The sequence below is a fragment of the Gigantopelta aegis genome, chromosome 6 (genome assembly GCF_016097555.1).
Source record: "Gigantopelta aegis isolate Gae_Host chromosome 6, Gae_host_genome, whole genome shotgun sequence".
In the NCBI taxonomy this organism is placed as follows: domain Eukaryota; kingdom Metazoa; phylum Mollusca; class Gastropoda; order Neomphalida; family Peltospiridae; genus Gigantopelta; species Gigantopelta aegis.
In genome coordinates, this window is record NC_054704.1 from 76,048,458 (window position 1) to 76,071,575 (window position 23,118).

General features: G+C 37.0%; 1 protein-coding gene across 1 annotated transcript in view; it reads left to right on the top strand.

Moving 5' to 3' along the window:
• The first annotated feature begins 1,065 nt into the window (after nucleotides 1-1,065).
• The window catches only part of LOC121375821, a 28,969-nt gene continuing 6,916 nt past the window's right edge, over nucleotides 1,066-23,118 (top strand). The window contains exons 1-6 of the mRNA XM_041503480.1: nucleotides 1,066-1,270; nucleotides 9,408-9,654; nucleotides 10,881-10,973; nucleotides 12,745-12,999; nucleotides 16,940-17,135; nucleotides 21,269-21,431. Coding sequence (XP_041359414.1) covers nucleotides 1,196-1,270; nucleotides 9,408-9,654; nucleotides 10,881-10,973; nucleotides 12,745-12,999; nucleotides 16,940-17,135; nucleotides 21,269-21,431 — 1,029 coding nt within the window. The 5' untranslated portion in view covers nucleotides 1,066-1,195. The remainder of the gene's footprint in view (nucleotides 1,271-9,407; nucleotides 9,655-10,880; nucleotides 10,974-12,744; nucleotides 13,000-16,939; nucleotides 17,136-21,268; nucleotides 21,432-23,118) is intronic.

Here is a 23,118-nt window from a genome sequence, read left to right on the forward strand (position 1 = left end):
GTGTTGAACAAATGTTTCAGGTTTGTTTCCGAGTTTTAACTCATTATTTATCACTAAACATTTTACATAAATGGTGTTTTTGTTTTGTTTTTGTGCTTCTATGTTTATGGTTTTTGTGATATAACCATAAATAAAATGTGCTGAAAGAAAGAAAGAAATGTTTTATTTAACGACACACTCAACACATTTTATTTACGGTTATATGGCGTCAGACATATGGTTAAGAACCACACAGATTTTGAGAGGAAACCCACTGTCACCACTACATGGGCTACTTTTTCCGATTAGCAGCAAGGGATCTTTTATTTGCACTTCCCACAGGCAGAATAGCACAAACCATGGCCTTTGTTGAACCAGTTATGGATCACTGGTCGGTGCAAGTGGTTTATACCTACCCATTGAGCCTTGCGGAGCACTCACTCAGGGTTTGGAGTTGGTATCTGGATTAAAAATCCCATGCCTCGACTGGGATCTGAACCCAATACCTACCAGCCTGTAGACCGATGGCCTACCACGACGCCACCGAGGCCGGTGAAAGTGGCAATTAGTTTTTGATGTGTTGAACAAATGTTTCAGGTTTTTTTCTGAGTTTTAACTCATTATTTATCACTAAACATTTTATATAAATGTGTTTTTTTTTTTGTTTTTTTGTTCTACGTTTATGGTTTTTGTGATATAACCATAAATAAAATGTACTGAGTGTGTCATTAAATAAAACATTTCCTTCCTTCCTTCTCCATAAATGTATAAATTGTAAATACATGTTGCTGTTTGATTTATAGTGCCATTTTAATACAGTGAAACCCTCTAAACCGGACCCTCTGTAAACCAAAAAACTATTTCCTCAAAACTGGACTTTTTTTTTTTTTTTTAAAACCCCTTTTTTTTTACATACAGTACAGAACATAACCTCTATAAACTGGATACCCCTTAAAACTGGTCTTTTTATTTGTATCCTGTGGGTGTCCTGTTTAGAGGGGTTTCAATGTATTTTATAGTTATTAACGTTGAAGATCAACTCATGCTGTTGTTATTTATTGCTATATTGTGTTTTTCAGAATGTGAGCTGATTGGACTCGATGACTTTAGTATTGTGTATGGACAGACGAGTCAACATATTCTTTGCTTATAAGGATGTGCTGCAGTACAGAGGTATAACTAAAGACAGACAACTGGTGACGTCATATGTTACACGATGACTCAGCGACAACTGCATGCTATGGACTATGCAGACTGGCATGCTCAGAACATTCTTGCCAAGCATGCTAAGGTTTGTCAATTGGCAGTCTCTTTCCTAGTTTTGGGGGTGGGACGTAGTCTAGTGGTAAAGCATCCACTCGATGCGTGGTCGGTCTGGGATCGATCCCCGTTGGTGGGCCCATTGGGCTATTTCTCATTCCAGCAAGTGCACCACGACTGGTGTATCAAAGGCCGTGGTATCTACTACCCTGTCTGTGGGATGGTGCATATAAAAGATCCCTTGCTGCTAATCGAAAAAGAATAGCCCATGAAGGGCCAACAGCGGGTTTCCTCTCTCAATATCTGTGTGGTCCTTAACCATATGTCTGATGCCATATAACCGTAAATAAAATGTGTTGAGTGAGTCGTTAAATAAAACATTTCCTTCTTTCTTTCCCAGTTTTGATATCTTCGCCGATGATTGGGTCCTTGAATATGCCTTGAAATTGGTCTTAAAATTATTTCATTATCAAAATTTAACACATGACTTAATTGTAGAAGAAAGCCAGTACACCACAACTGGTGCAACAAAGGCCGTGGTTTGTGCTATCCTGTCTGTGGGATGGTGCATATAAAAGATCCCTTGCTACTATTGCTACTTTCTCCTCTCTAAGACTTTAAGTCAAAATTACCAAATGTATGACATCCAACAGCTGATGATAAATCAATATGCACTATAGTAGTGTCGTTAAACAAAACAAACTTTTTAATTGTAGAAGATATGCAGAATGTTATCAGTTGTTGCATCATGAATAGTCTGAAAGACAAAACCTTTAACTTAACATGTGCTCAGATTCATACATCTGTACAAGAAAGAGCCCAAGGGATGTTATGACAGACATAATTGCATGTACCCATAAGTCATCAGGTATTAATTGTATAACTGCCATTTTTCAGCATAATGCTGATAAAAATTTGCATGTGAAATAAGTTAGGCAGGATAGACAAATATTAATAAAACTATATCTTTACATAGGACCAAGTTTAATTAATATCTTGAGAACTGATAAAGTGAATTGGTGCTAGGGTTTTCGCTTCAAATTTATTGTCTTTTGAAAGTGACTGTTTGAATTGTTTAATGATACCACTGAAGCATATTGATTTATTAATCATCGACTAATGTGTGTCAAACATTTGATCGTTCCGACCCGTAGTCACAGGACACATGCTACACTTTTCCATTAGTAGCTGGGGATCTCTTATGTGCACTTTCCTACAGACAGGACAACACATACCACACCTTTGATTTACCAGTTCTGGGGTACTGTTTGGGATGTGGGGAATAAACCTAATCAAAGAATAGATCCACCAAGGGGATTTGATCCATTCATCCAGTTGCCTGAGGCAAGTACTCTACCACCTCGACTAGATTCCATTGCTTATTCTCATTTATTGAGTTTTTTGTCTTCTTTTTTTTTTTTTTTTTTTTTGGGGGGGGGGGGGGGGGGGGGGGGAAGGGCATAAATAGTGTTAATTTCATGTTACATGTACTACACCAGTGTAATAATTTTGTTGCTGTTACTTTTTCTTTGTTTTCATCTATTATTATAACTTTTATTTTTACTCTTTTTGTTCACATTAATGTTTTGGTAGCCCAACTGCAAAAAACATTAAATATAAATAAAAACATTAGCAACAGGCATCGGCCACGATATTCTAAAAATCATGCCTGCCCTACACAGTATACACTATTCCCGGTAATAGATTTGTATTGACAAGACTTTTATTTTCTGAAATCCATGTAGTGGTTGATATTTTTGTTCATAGATTTAATATTTTTGCGTGGTAATTTTTAAAGAAGTATTTTGGTTCTGGCATGCTCTGGAGAAATTCAGCTGAAATATCAGAGGAGTCATAATTTTAGGAGAAATATGTTGTATCGTAACAATTATGGCATTTTATATTGGATTGTATTTTAATTTCAGTGTAACCAGAACTGGTATATTATTCTTGATTAAGCTAATAGACTATTAACTGGATGTTATTAAACCCATTGCTATTTAATCAGATCTCATTAATATTACTAACATATTGGTTCTTCTGTTTAGGGTGGGGTTTTTGTGGGTTATTGATGACTTCACCTTAAGAAAATTTACCATAGCCTAATCCACCCCGCCCATTTGCACCCTTAGAAGAAATTCATTTGTACAGTGAAACTCTACTATTACAGGTCATCGGCATGTCTTATGAAAAGTGATTTTAATAGTGGGGTGTTCCTAATATCAGATTTCCAATATCTTGTTAATAATAATGATTGTTAGATATGTTTTGATCATGTATTTTATTCTCCCAGGTTGTTTCAAATCATAAATGTATTTGGTAATGATGGTTTGTATTGGCTTTTATAAACATATTAATTTTAACTGCCAAGTCATTCCAGCCAGTGCACCACCACTGGTGTATCAAAGGCTGTGGTATGTGCTGTCTTGTCTGTGGGATGATGCATATACATGTATATTAATAAAAAGATTCCTTGCTACTAATGGACAAATTTAGTGGGTTTCTTCTCTAAGACTATATATAAAAATTACTAAATGTTTGACATCCAATAGCTGATGATTAATAAATCAGTGTGCTCTCTTGGTTTCGTTAAATAAAAGAAACATATGTCCACCAAAGGGGATTGATCCTAGACTGACTGCACATCAGGAAAGCACTTTACCACTGGGCTACATCCCACCCCTGGATGGGTCTTAATACTGGATTAGTTTTAATACTGGAGTATTTTTACTTTTAAATAAATGGTCCAAATATTCCAGACTTTAAGATATTGGTATTTTTAGTGGGGTGGTCTTTGAATCGGGATCGTCATTAGGTGGAGTTTTACTCTATGTGGATTTATTTTATTACTTGCTGTTTATAAAGATTGACGAAAAGGATATTTTATACAGAGAGCATATTATGTTTAATAACAAATATATGCTTTGAAATTGGCCTGTATTATCTTTCATTTTCTTTTTTAAAAATTTGTTGTGGTAATAAAAGATAATTGTATGCACAGAACCAAAGTTATTAATAATAATAGTAACTAACAACAGTGTTTATTGCTGTGAAAAAGAAAAACCTTGAATAATATCTTTACAAAATACAAATGAAAGTAATCTGTTAGTGCTTTATGCTCTGTGCTCATGTTGCCATTGATGGTGTACCATGTAACAACCAACCCTTTATTATTATTCATATATGTAAATGCTTTGAATTTAACTTTCTGTTGTAATATAAATAACCTTGTAGCTTGTAAGTTTTATGTCTGGTTTTGTAATTCATGTTACATATAATATCTCCTGTTACAGGCCTCCATATAATACTTATATACTGTTGCACAGTAATTATGTGTTTGCCAAATTGTTTTGACTCGACATATTTCTGTCTTTATTACTTTCTGGGGGCGAAATGTAGCCCAGTGGTAATGCCTTGACTTGACTTGAGAGTTTTTACATGCTCCTATACCATGAAGGTTTCGAGCATGTCTATCCCGAGTCCCGTCTCTGGATACCAGCGGCCTGATGTGGTAATATGCTCACTTGATGTGTAGTCGGTTTGGGATCGATCACCATCAGTGTACCACGAGTGGTACATCAAAGGCCATGGTATGTGCTATCCTGTCTATGGGATGGTGCTTATAAAAGATCCCTTGCTGCTAATCAAAAAGAGTAGCCTATGAAGTGGCAACAGCAGGTTTCCTCCCTCAGTATCTGTGTGGTCCTTAACCATATGTCCGATGTCCTATAAGCATAAATAATTTGTGTTGAGTGTGTCGTTAAATAAACCATGTCCTTCCTTGTTACTTACTGAGCCTGTCAGGCTGTGAATGTAGCAGGGTTCTATGCTTCCTCAAACTCCAGAATTTAGGTTTGAAATGTAACATGTGACTGAACTCCAGAATATCTCTATTAAATCATGTTTATGATTCTGGCGGAATCCTAAAAGAAAATCACCAAATTCAGCGCCTGTCTGTTAATGATAATCTGAACATTTCACAGGAGCACACTGATTATAAAAACCATGGTTGGTGGATCTGTGAATTTGTTTTCTTTATTGTTTTGCTTTGATGAAGTCAAAAGGCAAGACAGAGGTATTAAATTTCCAATGGCTGTATAATTTTGTGTTTATAGCTTCAGTATTAAGTTTAGGCATAAAGTCCCATTAAGAATTGACCGCAATTATCTTTTGGTTTATGCAAGTATGAACCGAGAAAAATGATGTGCACACTGTATGACTCAGCGTAAAGTTCATACAAAAGTGTGCACATCGTTTTTTCGGTTCATACTTGCATGAACCAAAAAAATAATTGCGGTCAAATCTTATATGCATACTTTAACAATACTTAACTGAATTTATGTTGTTTAGCTTTAAATATGCCTGTAGTATTGTTTGTGTAAACTTCATTGATACTTATGTTGTGTAAGAATGCAAACGTTCATTCACTATTATTTGAATCAGGTGATTTTTTGTAAATGACGCCATTTCCTCTAGCTGCTGTGCATTTTTACGGATCATTTAGTTAAATTGGAAGGAATTGTCCTATCCGTGTTTAGTTTATATTTTATGAAAGTGAATGAAGGGAACGTGTCTAACATTTATGCAGTCGGTGGAACCGTTTAATTTTCGCCCACAGCTGTAGAACATTGCTTACAAGTCAGTTACAGGCATGAAGTTTCCTCCATGATTTCTTTGGCCACTGACGGAGTCTCATTTCATGATTAGCGAAGGGTTTTTTGTTTTGTTTTAAAGCAATGCGTATAGATCTACATGTCTACTCTGCTATAGCATTTTCCATTAATTTATCGTATACGTTTTTTAAATTGCTTTTGTAGCTTTGACGTGTGTTTTCTTCAAAATATCTAACTATGGTTGCCTGAATAATCTGGCTTGTTGCACAAGAGTAGTGCGAGTCAGTGGGGGGGGGGGGGGGGTTAGTAGGTGTGGCTTAATTTTTTTCAGTTCATCGAGATATGAACGAAAAAAAGTAAGCACCTCTGGACCAATCAGATTGCCGTAAATTGTATAGATGCAAAGAAAATTTAATTATTTACTATTGAAACTTGGTTTATAGTTGCATCTGTGTATGTTCATATCAATGCATGTTACAATTTGTTTTTTAATTAAAACTTATTGATTTTGTAATTAAAAAACTTAATGGTAGCAGTTAGCTCAGTGTTAAGTATTTGCATTTAGATCCATTTTTCAATGTAAGTCCTAGATCAAGTCCTGTCACCTATATCACCAGTGACTGAGATAGTCTTATTAATTCGACATTCAAAGTTAGATGCACTTTGAACTTTGACCTGGTGAGATGCTATTTGGTATACTGCTACCTTAATTCATCAAAATGTTACCTACCGGTAAGTATCTTTGTAAATGCAGTTTGTATGGGAGATATTTTTTATTCAAGCCTTGAGTCTTGATTTTAAAGTTTTATATTAGCATGGGGCCAGGTAGTGGGTTATGAATCCAGGACGTAACAGCCTGACCTCAGAAGACTTAACCAATGGCCCACTGAGTCTAGACTGGAGACTAATAGAGTCTGGGGCGGGGGGTAGCCCAGTGGTAAAGCGCTCGCTCGATGCACAGTCGGTTTGGGATCGATCCCCGTCAGTGGGCCCATTGGGCTATTTCTCGCTCCAGCCAGTGCACCACGACTGGTACATCAAAGGCCGTGGTGTGTGTAATCCTGTCTATGGGATGGTGCATATGAAAGATCCCTTGCTGCTAATCAAAAAGAGTAGCCCATGAAGTGGCGACAGCGGGTTTCCTCTCTCAATATCTGTGTGGTCCTTAACCATATGAGACCAATGCCATATAACTGTAAATAAAATGTGTTGAGTGTGTCGTTAAACAAAACATTTCCTTCCTTCTAATAGAGTCTGGGGCCAGGGTTTAGCTCAGTCGGTTGAGTGCTTGCCTAAGGTGTTTGTGTTGCAGGATCGAACCACCTCAGTGGATCCAATCAACTAATTGTGTTTTTTTAAATTCCAACCAGTGCACCACAACTGGTCAAAGGCCGTGGTATGTGCTTTCCTGTCTGTTGGAAAGTGTATATAAAAGATCCCTTGCTGTATTATAGGAAAAATGTAGCAGGTTTCCTCTGATGACTAAGAATCTGTTTGACATCCAATAGCTGATGATTAATTAATCAATGTTTTCTAGAGGTGCTGTTAAACAAAACAGACTTTCTAACTAATAGAGTCTGAGACTTGAATGTCATGACAACGCCATTGTATGCATATGACATTATTAGAGATTAAGACTTGCTCTGCATGGTCATGTAATTTCTAGTAGTGTTTAGAATAGACTACCAAATCAGGTACTGTCAACTTAACCTCATTTATTCTCCCCCTGGGGATGGGTCAGAACTTTACATGTGAACATTGGTCTCTGAAGTATGAATTATCTCAAACACGTAAGACTTTATTTTGACTCACCATTATTATGAATTAAATGTATTCTCTCAGCTGTATATTAATCTGAATTAAACATATAGTATGAAATCAAGTCAGTTATTCTTCTGTGTGTGTGACACAGACCTCTGCATTCTCTATGGATTAACCTGTAGCAGGACAATAACAGAAGATTTACTTGAGTGTGGTTATCAGATGACAACCCTTGGTGACCTCTTCTGTCTGTCTTCAGCTGAGTAAAGTGGCAGTTTACTGAGCTAGGTCTAAATGTGCCTCACGCATTGATAAACATATTTCACGTGTCCATGAGTGTTTTGATTTAGCTGACAGGCTAATGACGCCTCGCCGTATGTTGGTTAATTTGTTGTGTCATTGTCTAGGCGACACAGAGCTGCAGGTATATCAAGGCAGTATGGACTAGCTGTTGAGATGTTTTTTTATAGTCATTTGCAGGTGTAAAATTCATGCCAGGTGTAGTATTTTTATTTGTTCCTTGAAAATAGTAGGTTGATACAAAGATTTTAAAAACAGTGTTTATAATGTTTACCATATTTAATATTAGGTGGTATTTTTGTGGTAAGTATTTTACTTCTTTTTTTTTTAAAGTGAATTAATGTGTGAAGATACAGAATTGTTGGTTTCTCTTTTTATTAACCAAAAGTTTAAAAGGTCATATCTGTTTTTGTAGACATTGTAACATGTTTGTAGCCAGTAAAGCTTTTTTTAAAGATTAATATTTACATTTTAATTACATTTTATGTTTCTGTGTAACCAATATTATTCTGATCAGTCTTCTGTTTGAAGTAACAAAAATCAATTTTACAAATTTAATTTTTTACATCTTTGATGGGTGATATTATAGTACGACATTGATGTCAGTCTGTAAACGTTTTCCATTTCCAGAGCATCTTTTTTATCAATTCATATAGGATCATCAAACCTTGCATGTAAGTACAACTTGGGATGGCAGTCTGTTGTGTACCATAACTAGGTCACTGTGACCTACTTCTCGCACATTACTGCACATTAAAGGAAATACTTGACTGGACCATATCATCCTTATCAATTCATATTCTAGGGTTTGTACTCAGTCTGGAAATCCTTGAAAAGTATGGAATATATATCTTTAATTTTCCAGGTCTTGAAAAAGTATGGGAAAACACAATTTTGCATGCAAGTTTTAAAAAAAGTATGGAAAATTAGCATATTCCAGTAACTTGCGTAATGTCACCTGAATACGATCTCCTTTTACATGCAGTCGTTAACATTTGGAAGCTAATTGGGAGTTTCTGATTTTGTACACTTGATGTAAGTAAGTCTGGAAAATGGTTTAATGTGTTTGGAAAAAGTATGGAAAAAGTATGGAAATTTGTTTTGAAAATGAACCTTGTATAGGCCGGATCATCAGATCTTACATGAAAGTACAACTTGGGATGGCGATGCCTTGCTTACTATACTAGGTCACCATGAACAACTTATGATGGTTGTATCATGTACCTCACCAGTACTCTTGTTTTTTTTAATATTGAGGTGTACAATTCATGCAGAATATGTAATTATGCATGTAATTAATTACAAGATTTTATGTGTTAAAATGTGTTTATTAGCTAGAAACATTTTACAGTTTACAGGAACATTCCAAAGGCTCGGGTTTATGACATTAATTCACTCGGGACATATAATCTGTAATTCCTTATAGCTTGTTATTTATTCTCTAAGCATCTCTGTGGATTAGATTTGTATTCCAGTATATTGTTTTCCTTCCAGAAACGGCCTTTGGGACTTATTGAGAATAAATACAACATCACCCTAGCTCAGCCGTTGCTGACGTGGAATGGTGTAGACATCGACATCACGGGCAGCAGGACGTTTCGGCCCAAGTCAACGGCGGAAATCATCAAGGAACAGCACAAGTCCATTCACAAGCTCTTTGAAAAGTCACGCAACATCTCGTCAGCGCCCACAAAACGAGTGACATCGGCAAAACGCCATCCACATCACAACAACATCAACAGTAATTATATATACTTAAAATTGGTGTTTTATTTTCTTTATTGTAGTTTTTCTGTTATCTTTTTTATCCCAATCCCAGTCATTATAAAATCTCCATCTCCATTCCCACCCCAAATTTCCATCTTCATCCTATCCATTTCAAATTCCCATCATCCCATTCCTATCTCGCCCCAGTCTCAATTGTAATCCCCACTCTAGCCCAGTTCTCTTCCCCACAACCTTTAAAAATACTGTTCTGTTATATATTGAGATCTAATGAAGTTAAGGTCTGATACTAATTGATAATTAAATACTGTTCTGTTATATATTGAGATCTAATGAAGTTCAGGTCTGATACTAATTGATAATTAAATACTGTTCTGTTATATATTGAGATCTAATGAAGTTCAGGTCTGATACTAATTGATAATTAAATACTGTTCTGTTATATATTGAGATCTAATGAAGTTAAGGTCCGATACTAATTGATAATTAAATACTGTTCTGTTATATATTGAGATCTAATGAAGTTCAGGTCCGATACTAATTGATAATTAAATACTGTTCTGTTATATATTGAGATCTAATGAAGTTCAGGTCTGATACTAATTGATAATTAAATACTGTTCTGTTATATATTGAGATCTAATGAAGTTCAGGTCTGATACTAATTGATAATTAAATTTCTGTTAAATTCATTCAATTTAACATCATCCCATTAGTCTAGCTGTAGCAACATGACTTTGTTAATTTCTTGATGAACGTAAAAATAGCATCAGGGAATGTCATAGCTGATGACGTTACTTTATAATGTCACTGTATGTTATGTTATATTATATTACATTATTATTATATTTATATTATATATTATATATTATATTATTAAATGTTATCGTTTCAGAATCAAAATATAATTCAAAATAAAATATGAACTTTTAGTGTTATTATTAGTAAGTATGTTTCCAATTTAATTGCAAGGATTGTTAGTTATTTCTTTTCACTGGGGTATGAAAAAACCCCAAAACCCTACATCTGCAAACTTATGTGTGAATGGCTTTTCTGCTGAACATAAAAGAAATACCAGAAAATGCTCAATTGCAATTGAAATGTTGAACAGTACATGATAAGAAGAATTATACCTGTATTATGTTTCCAAAAGAAGTACCCATCAACAGTAAATATATTTTTTAATAGTTGCCTATTCACTAATGTCTATTATATAAAGGGTTTATTTTTACTGTTTTAAAGTTGAGGTCAAAGGAAAGCCGATCTCCAGTGCGTTTAGACCATTCCAAGCAACCACGAAGCCTGTTCATCCATCAACACGGCCAAAAACAACAGGTAATAAAATCTATATTGGATTTTTTGTCTGATATTCAAGCCAAAATGACTAATAAATGTATCAAATTGGTTATAAGCAGTTTTGTTTTGTTTAACGACACCACTATAGCACATTGATTAGTTAATCATTGGCTGTTGGATGTCAAACATTTGATAATTTTGACACATTGTCATCAGACGAAACCCACTGCATTTCCCTAATGCTGCAAGGGATCTTTTATATGCACTTTCCCACAGACAGGAGAGCACATACCACAGCCTTTGATCAGTTTTGGTGCACTGGTTGGAACGAAAAAAAACCTAATCAGTTTAATGGATCCACTGAGGTGGTTCGATCCTGCAACGCAAGCACCTCAAACAAGCACTCAACCGACTGAGCTAACAAATAGTTGTTTTATACATGTGTCATTTACACAACTTTGCGGTGGACCCATTGGGCTATTTCTCGTTCCAGCCAGTGCTCCACAGCTGGTGAAACAAAGGCTGTGGTATGTACTATCCTGTCTGTGGGATTGTGCATATAAAAGATCCTTTGCTGCTAATCGAAAAGAGTAGCCCATGAAGTGGCAACAGCGGGTTTCCTCTCTCAATATCTGTGCGGTCCTTAAATGCCATATAACTGTAAATAAAATGTGTTGAGAGCATCGTTAAATAAAACATTTCTTTTTTGACATAACTTTGTCTCAATAGAGGAATATGTAACATGGTGAACTGTTACATATTCCTAAAGTCACTTTATCTCAATACATGTATAGAAACAATTGTTTGTTAATGATTTGCTATATATTTGTACATTTTATTTGTAGTTATAGTATCAGCTGAAAATTCTCAGGGTTTGAGATTGTCATATATGTGTGGGAGTCGGTGTCACTCGCTGAAGTTATTCTGACAAAAATTGCTTTGAAATGCATATAAAACATCAGTAGTGGTATGCAAACTAAATGATGCACGCTGCCATTAGGAAATGCCATTCAATGTTATGTCTTCCTGAACCACTGCCATCTGAATTTGTTGCCTGGTAGAATCCCCTTATTGCAATCAAAACAGAAATTTGTGTCTCACCACGCTAATGATAATAGTTAAAAGTCAATAAAACTTTGCCTAAGTAAATCTTTGAAATAATTTTGCCAGTAGCAAGAGCTGGGAGATGTCTTTGTAAGCTACAGCAACAAGGAAAGAGGAAAACATGTTTCAGTGTTTATTGTCAGTCAAAGTCACAGAGCCTAGTTTCAACCCGTTACAATGGACACCAAGTTTGATTAATCTATAAACCTGTAACACATTTGGATAACGTTACAATAGAGTCTGTGACACTGAAATGTGAAAATACCTGTAAAAATTAAGATTAGAGCTTGTCTCTCCATAACTTTTACTTCTCAGAGGTTCGTGCATTTTTTAAAATGCAGAAAATTAATTTTGTGGTATTAGAAACACCAGGGCCTTGTTCAATGAAGTGATCTTAATGCTAAGATCACCTTAAATGCACAAGGTAGTTATGCAACTAAGGTGATCTTAGCGCTAAGATTGCTTTGTGGAACTGAGCCCCAGGATGACTAGAAAGCCTTCAGATGTATGGAAATGGATAATCTAAACAATAAAATCTAAGTAATGTCTGATTTTAATGATCAAAACCAGATCTAACAGTAAAAAACACACCGTATTATTTATAAACTAGGGTCTGACATCTTAAAGTTTGTGCTGCAAGCTTTTTAATCTTTGTTTGTTGCTGTTGGAAATCCTTTAGGCCTACAGGTGTGATTTTTCTTTCCAGGTAACCTACAACGTAGCAAGTCGTCGTTTATGGTGGTCAAGGTTGACCCTGACCTGATAAAGACGAGTGGGTTTGACCGCGACCTCACACAGCAGATTCACAACCAGTTCCAGACTAAGAACCATGACCTTAGCAAGGGAATGTTCGTCCGGGGCAAGAAGCGGCCGGAAACCGTCCCCACCAAGACCGAGGCGTGGCTAACGTTCGGGGGAGCCCAGAGTGACGCGTCGACGGGGGTGGTGGATGCTTTTGCTTGTAAGTAAAACATTCTTGTTGAAAGTGTTTCATTTGTTAAACTTCACTGATCCTGTATGGAGTTTTGAGATTTATGGCACAGTTTACAGTGCTGTACAATTTTGTATTGTTTTTCATTTCAACTTATGTTCGTGCTTATATCCAATTAAAGTTAAAGCAGGCTGTCCTGGGCACACACCTCAGCTATCTGGGCTGTCTGTCCAGGACAGTGGGTTAGTTGTTAGTTGGTTAGTGGTTAGTGAGAGAGAAGAGGATGTAGTGGTCTTACATCTACCCATTGAGCCCTTAAGAACTCACTCTGGGTTGGAGCTGGTACTGGGCTGCGAACCCTATACCTGTCGGCCTGTAGTCCGATGGCTTAACCACTGCACCATTGAGGCCAGTTATTTTTGTGTTAAATTGTTTATGTTTCCTCATTAAGTAAACAATAAAAAAATTGGTAACCTCAAGCATGTGATCGGCCTTGGTGGCGTAGTGGTTAGGCCAGCGGTCAACAGGCTGGTAGGTACTGGGTTCGGATCCCAGTCGAGGCATGGGATTTTTAATCCAGATACTGACTCCAAACCCTGAGTGAGTGCTCCACAAGGCTCAATGGGTAGGTGTAAACCACTTGCATCAACCAGTGATCCATAACTGGTTCAACAAAGGCCATGGTTTGTGCTATCCTGCGTGTGGGAAGTGCAAATAAAAGATCCCTTGCTGCTAATCGGAAAGAGTAGCCCATGAAATGGCGACAGTGGGTTTCCTCTCAAAATCTGTGTGGTCGTTAACCATATGTCTGATGCCATATAACCGTAAATAAAATATGTTGAGTGCGTTGTTAAATAAAAAAATTCTTTCTTTCAAGCATGTGTGCAGAGCATTATGCAGTATGGTGTAGACTAAGAAGCAAAGTTTGTAGGGGGTTGTCACGGTGACCAGGGGCCCATTTCAGTAAACATATTAAGTTTATGTCTGCTATACTGGCAGTTATACCGGTCATGCATTTACACATGTTTGACATCAGTTTCACGCAGAAAATTACATCATTACCGAAGGTGGAGTCTTTTAAAGACAAAAGAAAATGAAATATGTGTTGTTCTAACTATATCTGTTGAACTATAATAGTAATAAGAATTGTGGTTTAGTCGTAGATTTACGTTCATGTGCAAAACTAGAATTACGATGTTTTGTGACATTGGGTCCAGTCTGACTGTAATTGTAAATACTGTAATGTCTGGCTCATCCCGTCTAGGGGTAGCGGACTATACTTTTGTTAAGTGACAGCACGTTAAAGCTATGAGATAGTTTATACCCAGTGCTCAGACTCGTATAACGTACAGTAATGTTTCTGTGTTTACTAGAGAATAAAATTTCTTAACAAATAATAGATTACGACTCATTTATTTATGTATTACACAATAACCATAAACATCAGTCATAATTAATATAACTCATGTCTTCTAATGACACAAATATAAGTAATGGGTTTAACAGCGTTATGATACTGAATACAACCTCAATTAAAAACAGTTGGTTGGCTTCCTAATTAAACTCTTAGTTAAGTTATACTATCTTAGTTTATTACTTAGTTTTCAAGCTTAACACTATGTAATCTTAAACAAAAGTATACTTGACTATTTTCTATCAACCAAAATGCATATTATACAAACAGTGACATATTGAAAACATAATTACCAGCTGCCCAGTGTAGAGAGATGGCCCCGAGTAAAAATCACTCAGACAAAGCTTCCAGTGGTCACACTACGATCCGAAGATCCTTTGTTCATCGCTGGCGCCCATCATATAAGCGTTGCGCGGACGCAAGAGTAGACAATGGTTATCGACAGCTCATCTGCCTTGATGGCCCCAAGAAAACTACCAATCTGGGTTTGTTAACCACCAGTTTTCTTAGCGTAATAAAATAACGGACCACTCGCAAATTAACTATAAAGTGCTTCTAAACAGACCATTGTCGTCTACATTAGAGCTGCTAATCTGTTTTACCATAGCTGTGTAGCGTATGATTTTTTTCTCATACTAATTAGTTAAAACACGGAAGTAAGGTAAAAAGATCACTTCATAAATGCTATTAGATGCTATAACTTACTAACTGTAGCACAAATTTAAGAATAATGTAAATATGAAGTATAGCAACAATTCTGTTTTAGATATACACATAAAAATTAGTTAATAAAGAGCATTATGTATCTCACCATGTGTAATACTAAAATATTATGAAACACACAGGTTTGTAAAGAGGCACTAATGAGGTTTCGTCACACACCTCTACCTGACAAAGAATATTTGCCCTACCAAAAATATTTGCATATTATGTTACATATATCATTTATAATCAATACATATTAGAGCAACGAAATTTCTTTGGTGACCACCAGTAATCACATAATGTCTTCTAATGACACAAATATAAGTAATGGGTTTAACAGTGTTATGATACTGAATACAACCTCAATTAAACACAGTTGGTTGGCTTCCTAATTAAACTCTTAGTTAAGTTGTACTATCTTAGTTTATTACTTAGTTTTCAAGCGTGAGTAATTACCACAGATTAACACTATCTAATCTCAAACAAACGTATACTTGACTATTTTTCTATCAACCAAAATGCATATTGAAAACATAATTACCAGCTGTCCAGCATAGAGAGATTGCCTTGAGTATAAATCACTCAGGCAAAGCGATTATCGGTCACACCACGATTCAAAGATCCTATGTTCATCGTTGGCTCCCATCCTAATTTTATTATAAGCGTTATGTGGACGCAAAAGTAGACAGTGGTTATCGACAGCTCATCTGCCTTGATGGCCCCAAAAAACTACCAATCTTGGTTTGTTAACCACCAATTTTCTTAGCGTAATAAAATAACAGACCACTCACTAATTAACTACAAAATGCTTCTAAACAGATTATTGTTGTCTACATTAGAGCTGCTAATCTGTTTTACCATAGCTATTATCTTTTTCTCACACTAATTAATAGTTAACCACTCAAGTAAGGTAAAAATATCACTTCATAAACGCTATTAGATGCTACAACTTACTAACTATAGCACAAATTTAAGAATAATGTAAATATGAAGTATAGCAGCAATTCTGTTTTAAATATACACATAAAAAACACTTAATAAAGAGCATTAGGTAGCTCACCATGTGTAATAATAAAATATTATGAAACACACAGGTTTGTAAAGAGGCACTAATGAGGTTTTGTCAAAGGGGTTTGGGTCATGTTCCCTTGAAAAATATACTTTTAAAACATTTCCTTTGAGCCGGGGAGTTCTGACTCCCCTCCCCGCCCCAAACCGACACTCTGCACATACACCTGGACCACTCTGTAAAACAGTAGTTAAAACTTCCATAAATAGCCACCGTCAGAAGTTTCAAATCATCCACTTAGTACAACAGGACCTGCATGAAGCTTTGCTACTTCCAACAGGCCTCGGTGGCATCGTGGTTAAGCCATCGGTCTACAGGCTGGTAGGTACAAGGTTCACAGGCCAGTACCGGCTCCCACCCAGAGCGAGTTCTTAAGGGCTCAGTGGGTATGTGTAAGACCACTACACCCTCTTCTCTCTCACTAACCACTAACCAACTAACAACTAGCCCACTGTCCCGGACAGACAGCCCAGACAGCTGAGGTGTGTGCCCAGGACAGCGTGCTTGAATCTTAATTGGATATAAGCACGAAAATAAGTTGAAATCAAATGAATTGCTCATTCACACTTGTCTGCTCCGGGGTGTTATTTTTAAAAAATAAAATAATGTTCGCCAACTAGATTGGATGTGTTCCAAAAATGCTTAACATTGACCTTTATATGGGTGTGAGAATGATGTCAGCTTTAAAAATTTTTTAATGAGTATCTCATCACTGCATTGTGTTTGTAGTTTCCTCTTTAGTAGATTACAGATACAGGGATCTCTAAATGTTGTCACTTCAGCATGGAGGAACTCTGACCAATACTACGCTATAGACGGCAGTGTCGGCAGCAAGGTGGCCCAGCATCTGGAGCGAGGAGACAAAATAAGAATCGGTATTAATGGCGTCGTGCAGTCACATGACCTGAAAATTAACACCGACTGGAAGGAGGAACAAGAGAAGGAAAATGAGTTCCCTGCTGAAGATGACCTGGATTTGTTAGTGTTGTATTATTTTATCTGGCAACCACTGTTTCTATTGACTGATTATCATGTCAGATAAAGCAGTCATATACGTATAGTACTGTAATGTAATTTACTTTACGGGTCCCAATTTGGGGACCACGGGTTCGGCTACCCCTTTCGGTTGTAGACTTTTGCTGGTACTAAGAGTCGATTAATAATTCTCTAGAAGGCTGAAATTACTATAAACAAGAGACCGACTTGGCTAGCACAGAAAACCCAGACTAACAAATAAACAGATTACACATTTATTCGAGGGAGTACAAACAAATAACAAATATGTATGGTAGTCCTCTAAGCTCCATATATGAATTGACTACCACTAAATAAATAAATTTACACCCACATATCCATACAAATAAATATTTATATTTAGGGACGTGTATGAATGTGTCGTGGATAATCCCGACAAAGAGAATATTCGCGGAGTTAAATTGACATCTGCAGGACAGCCCACACCAAATAATTAGGCTCTACACCGTACACGATTACCCATCCATGCCAATGTACACGAACTCCGTTAAATCATATATATTGGACAGCCCCCTTCAAAGCTATTTTTAACCAAAACACCCTATTAAAGCAGTCGTTAATCCATATAATTAGGACTCACTTATTCGGAATGGGGTTACAAACCATCGACAATGACGAAGACCGCTTATTAAAATCATCGAGATCCTAATTTAATCAGGTTTAATTTATTCAGACGGGTCGTCCATTCTCTAACTCAGCCAAAACGATTAAGCGGACAGTTCGTGCACGGTAAAAACACGGAATTATATATGGGACGATTACACCTTACACGTAACACGGGTCATTGCCTGACTCGCTTTACGTAGTTAATTTAAAATTTTAATAACCGAAACTTATAAGATAAACATTGGTTAAACGTATGTATAAATGGGCAGACAGCTAGGAATGGAAGCAAACATGTTTACATATATATAAAATGAAAAACAACACAGCACACAAAAACTAACCTCACAGAAAAACAACCTGAGCGCAAGTTGGGATGAATAACGTGCGTCGAAAAATAATCTAACTTGACCAACCTGATTGGTTGATTCAGTCAGGCCACACTCTTGCACGGACTTCTGCCGACAACATTTAAAACAGTTGCACAACACTTATTGTATTATCCCTCGTAGTAATGACAAAATAACGTTCCTGATATTCATAAGTGAGTAGAGTTAGATCATGCTGTTAATGTAATTAGTAAGAGATATAATCAGAATCTTAACTGAATATAATAACCAAGGAAAATATGAAAAGATAGACAGACTGAAAACCAGGAACGCTACAGTACCAGAATATGACTATTGACGTCTTTCATGTGACAACACATGCATAGCTACATTACAAAATCGCTCATTTCACCTCATAGGTTATCATATAACATAGCTAGCTGAAATAACTGAAATAATAGCTTTTCTTCTTAATTATTATGGTCTGCAGGATAAAGTTAAGTAACAAGTTAATGACATCGGCTTTATCCTGTTCAGGCCGATTGAGAAATTCCCATTGTGCATTCTTACCGTCACAGAATAAAGCCGATATCTTACGATATCCTAGTTATTCTCTATATATTTACTATACTACATATTTAATATTTCTGTGTCTGTTTGTCCATTCATCCATCTGTATTTCTGAGGCAGGATCTAGCATTCACCTGAGGTGTTTCTATCAATGTGTCGAATCTCCTCTGTGCACCCATTTGATGATCTTCCATTGAAGGATAGAATCTCCAGTGTGGACCCATTCTCTGATCTTTCATTGAAGGATAGAATCTCCTCTGTGCACCCATTTGATGATCTTCCATTGAAGGATAGAATCTCCTCTGTGCACCCATTTGATGATCTTCCATTGAAGGATAGATCTCCTGTATGGACCCATTTTATGATCTTCCATTGAAGGATAGAATCTCCTCTGTACACCCATTTGATGATCTTCCATTGAAGGATAGAATCTCCTGTATGGACCCATTTTATGATCTTCCATTGAAGGATAGAATCTCCTCTGTGCACCCATTTGATGATCTTCCATTGAAGGATAAAATCTCCTGTGTGGACCCATTTGATGATCTTCCATTGAAGGAAAGAATCTCCTGTGTGGACCGATTTGATGATCTTCCATTGAAGGATAGAATTTCCTGTGTGGACCCATTCCCTGATCTCCTATTGAAGGATAGAATTTCCTGTGTGGACCCATTTGATGATCTTCCATTGAAGGATAGAATCTCCTCTGTGCACCCATTTGATGATCTTCCATTGAAGGATAAAATCTCCTCTGTGGACCCATTTGATGATCTTCCATTGAAAGATAGAATCTCCTCTGTGGACCCATTTGATGATCTTCCATTGAAGGATAAAATTTCCTGTGTGGACCCATTCCCTGATCTCCTATTGAAGGATAGAATCTCCTGTGTGGACCCATTCCCTGATCTCCTATTGAAGGATAGAATTTCCCGTGTGGACCCATTCCCTGATCTCCTATTGAAGGATAGAATTTCCTGTGTGGACCCATTCCCTGATCTTCCATTGAAGGATAGAATCTCCTCTGTGGACCCATTTGATGATCTTCCATTGAAGGATAGAATCTCCTGTGTGGACCCATTTGATGATCTTCCATTGAAGGATAGAATCTCCTCTGTGGACCCATTTGATGATCTCCCATTGAAGGATAGAATCTCCTCTGTGCACCCATTTGATGATCTTCCATTGAAGGATAGAATCTCCTCTGTGGACACATTCTCTGATCTTCCATTGAAGGATAGAATCTCCTGTGTGGACCCATTCTCTGATCTTCCATTGAAGGATAGAATCTCCTGTGTGGACCCATTCTCTGATCCTCCATTGAAGGATAGAATCTCCTGTGTGGACCCATTCTCTGATCCTCCATTGAAGGATAGAATCTCCTCTGTGGACCCATTCTCTGATCTCCCTTTGAAGGATAGAATCTTCTCTGTGGACCCATTCTCTGCAATGTGGTATATCAAAGGCCGTGGTATGTTTTGGCCTGTCTTTGGGAAAGTGCATATAAAAGATCTCTTGCTGCTAATAGAAGATGTGGCATTTCTCTGAAGACTATATATCACAATTACCATATATTTGACTTTCAGTAGCCAATGATTAATCAATCAATGTGCTCTTGGTGTCATTAAGCAAAACAAACATTCCATCTGTATGTTCATCCAACTGTGCATCTGTCTATTTGTCTGTCTGACTCCCGCCCCCTTCAGAAATCAAGCATTTTTCAGGGCAAAGATTGTTACCTTTATATTTTATAAGACATCTGATTACCTATGCTTACACTTTTCATGATGAACCACACTCAGCTTTCTTTTGTGTTTGTTGTAATTATAGTAGGATATTAAACAAGCTTCCATTTCCTATCATGTTTATGTCCCAAGTGAAATAATTGTCAATTGTCACAAACTTTATTTTTTGAAAATTATTTCTTACTTCATAACTTACTTACTTAATCCCCTTTGTGCTAAGAAGCACATATGGCTGTACCCAGAGATCACCACTGCTGCCTGTCTTTTACCAGCTTCTCCAGCAGCCTCCAGCTCAGACTGCTCTCTTGGATTTCCTTCTCTACTGTCCTCCTCCATGTTTCTTTCTGTCTTCCTCGTTTCCTTTTTCCAGGAGGGGTCCATCAGAGTGCCACTCTTGGTAGGGCTGTTTGAGGCATTCTGATGACATGGCCAATCCAGCGCCATCTTCGGTGCTTGATCTCCGATAGCAATGACACTGTGGAGGTTTGTGTTTATGGAGTTCTTCATTGGTTATGATGTTGGGCCAGAAGATATTCAGAATCCTGCGAAGGCACCGATTTAACGGGGGGACATAAACATGATACAAAATGGTACCGAGTTTAAAATCTGATTTATTACCCATAAATCGATCTTAATTTATATCACTCAACTCGTTTGGTTGATGGTCCTGTAAGGTTGTAGTGCGCCAAGCCATTATGTCGAATTGTTACATCCAACTTGGCGTAACGCCAAGTGAGATGTATCACTTTTGATATGTACCAAGATATTTTTAACCCTATGGGTAATAAGTGAGGTATATAACCCACCTTTCTTTCCATTCTGATTATTGTAGCTATTTCCGTGAACTGTCTACTCTGATGGATGAGAAGAAGACATCGTTGGAGGCCATGGCTCCTCTCGGTTCTCTGGCTCCACTCAGTTGGGACGACCAGATCAAGATGGCCGAGGCCAAGATAATGACCCCTCGCCTCGCACCAGACGGCTCGCTCAAACCGGTGAGTGTCCAGCAAACACTTTCTTGTCAGCCCTTTGTGTCCTAATGATTTCTGTTTTCCTCTCGTTGACAAATGCATTCTTCTTACACTTAGTGGGCGGGATGTAGCCCAGTCGTAAAGTGTTCACTTGATGCATGGTTGGTCTGGGATTTATTCCTGCCGGTAGGCCCATTGGGATATTATTCGTTCCAGCCAAGTGCACCACGACTGGTATATCAAAGGCTGTGTTATGTGCTATCCTGTCTGTTGGATGTGCATATAAAAGATCCCTTGATACTAATGAAACATTGTAGCAGATTTTCTCTCTAAGACTATATATAAAAAATTACCAAATGGTTGATAGCCAATAGCTGATTATTAATAAATCAGTGTGCTCTAGTGGAGTTGTTAAACAAAACAAATTTTAAGTTTTTTATTTTCTGGCATTTAGCATTTGTATACAGTGAACCCCTCTAAACCAGACACCTGTGGGAGCAAGTGCAAATTCAGGTTTTTAAGTGTATCCGATTTAGAGAGGTTTTGTTCCGCACCAGTCTTTGCCAGGGACGGGACACATCCCAGTGGTAAAGCGTTTGCTTGATGCACGGTCGGTCTCGGATTGATCCTCATCGGTGGACCCACTGGGCTATTTCTCGTTCCAGCCAGTGCTCCACAACTGGTGTAACAAAGGCCATGGTATGTACTTGCTGCTAATTGAAAAGAGTAGCCCATGAAGTGATGGTACTGGGTTTCCTCTCTCAATATCTGTGTGGTTCTTAACCATATGTCTGATGCCATATAACCGTAAATAAAATGTGTTGAATGCGTCGTTAAATAAAACATTTCCTTCCTTCCAGTCGCTTTCCTTTAAGGGAAGCTATGACTCTGGCTCCCCATCACTATGATCTTGTCAAGGAGAATAATTTTTAGCTTCCTTTAGCATGTGAATTTATTTGATATCAGTATGGTAATACATGTACATAGTATTTTAAAGGTCTCCCCATTATCTATAAGTATGGGGACTGCTGCATTGATATTTAAAAAGCAGTGTGAAAACCGTTTTAAGTTTACTGACTTTTGTTTTTGCGAGGTTTCACTGTGTAAATTTCTTTCTGTTTTTAAATATAAATATTTTGTTTTGAGAATGTATTAGAAAGTGGTAGATTTATTTTTGTGTGACATTTGAAAATATTTCTGGATATATATTTGGATAACAGAGGCAAGGGAAATAACTCTTGCTGGAAGTTGCTATGACTTGGTTATAATTCTTGATGTAAAAGTAAAGCATTTACGATGACACAGTCTGTGTGAGGTGTTATAGACCTGGGCCTATATTTTCAAAGCTGCCTTAGCACAACATTATCGTAAAACTGTTGGCTGTTATGACATGTGTCACAGTGATGTCATAGCCTCTGGTGGTTTTACGATATCGTAGTGCTAATATAGCTTTAATTGTAATATTTCAGCGATATTCTTAGTAAATATTTTTAAATTGTAAACGTGTCTACATGTAATTGTAGATTTTCAAAAACATTGTAATTATAAGATGAAGGAAGGAAGGAAGGAAATGTTTTGTTTAACGATACATTAACAATGTTTATATCATTCTTTCTCTGACAACACAGATAATGAACAATTCAAACATTGTTAATTGTAAGCAGCATAAATAACCACCATAAATAACCACTGTTGTATGCTTTTTCCTCAG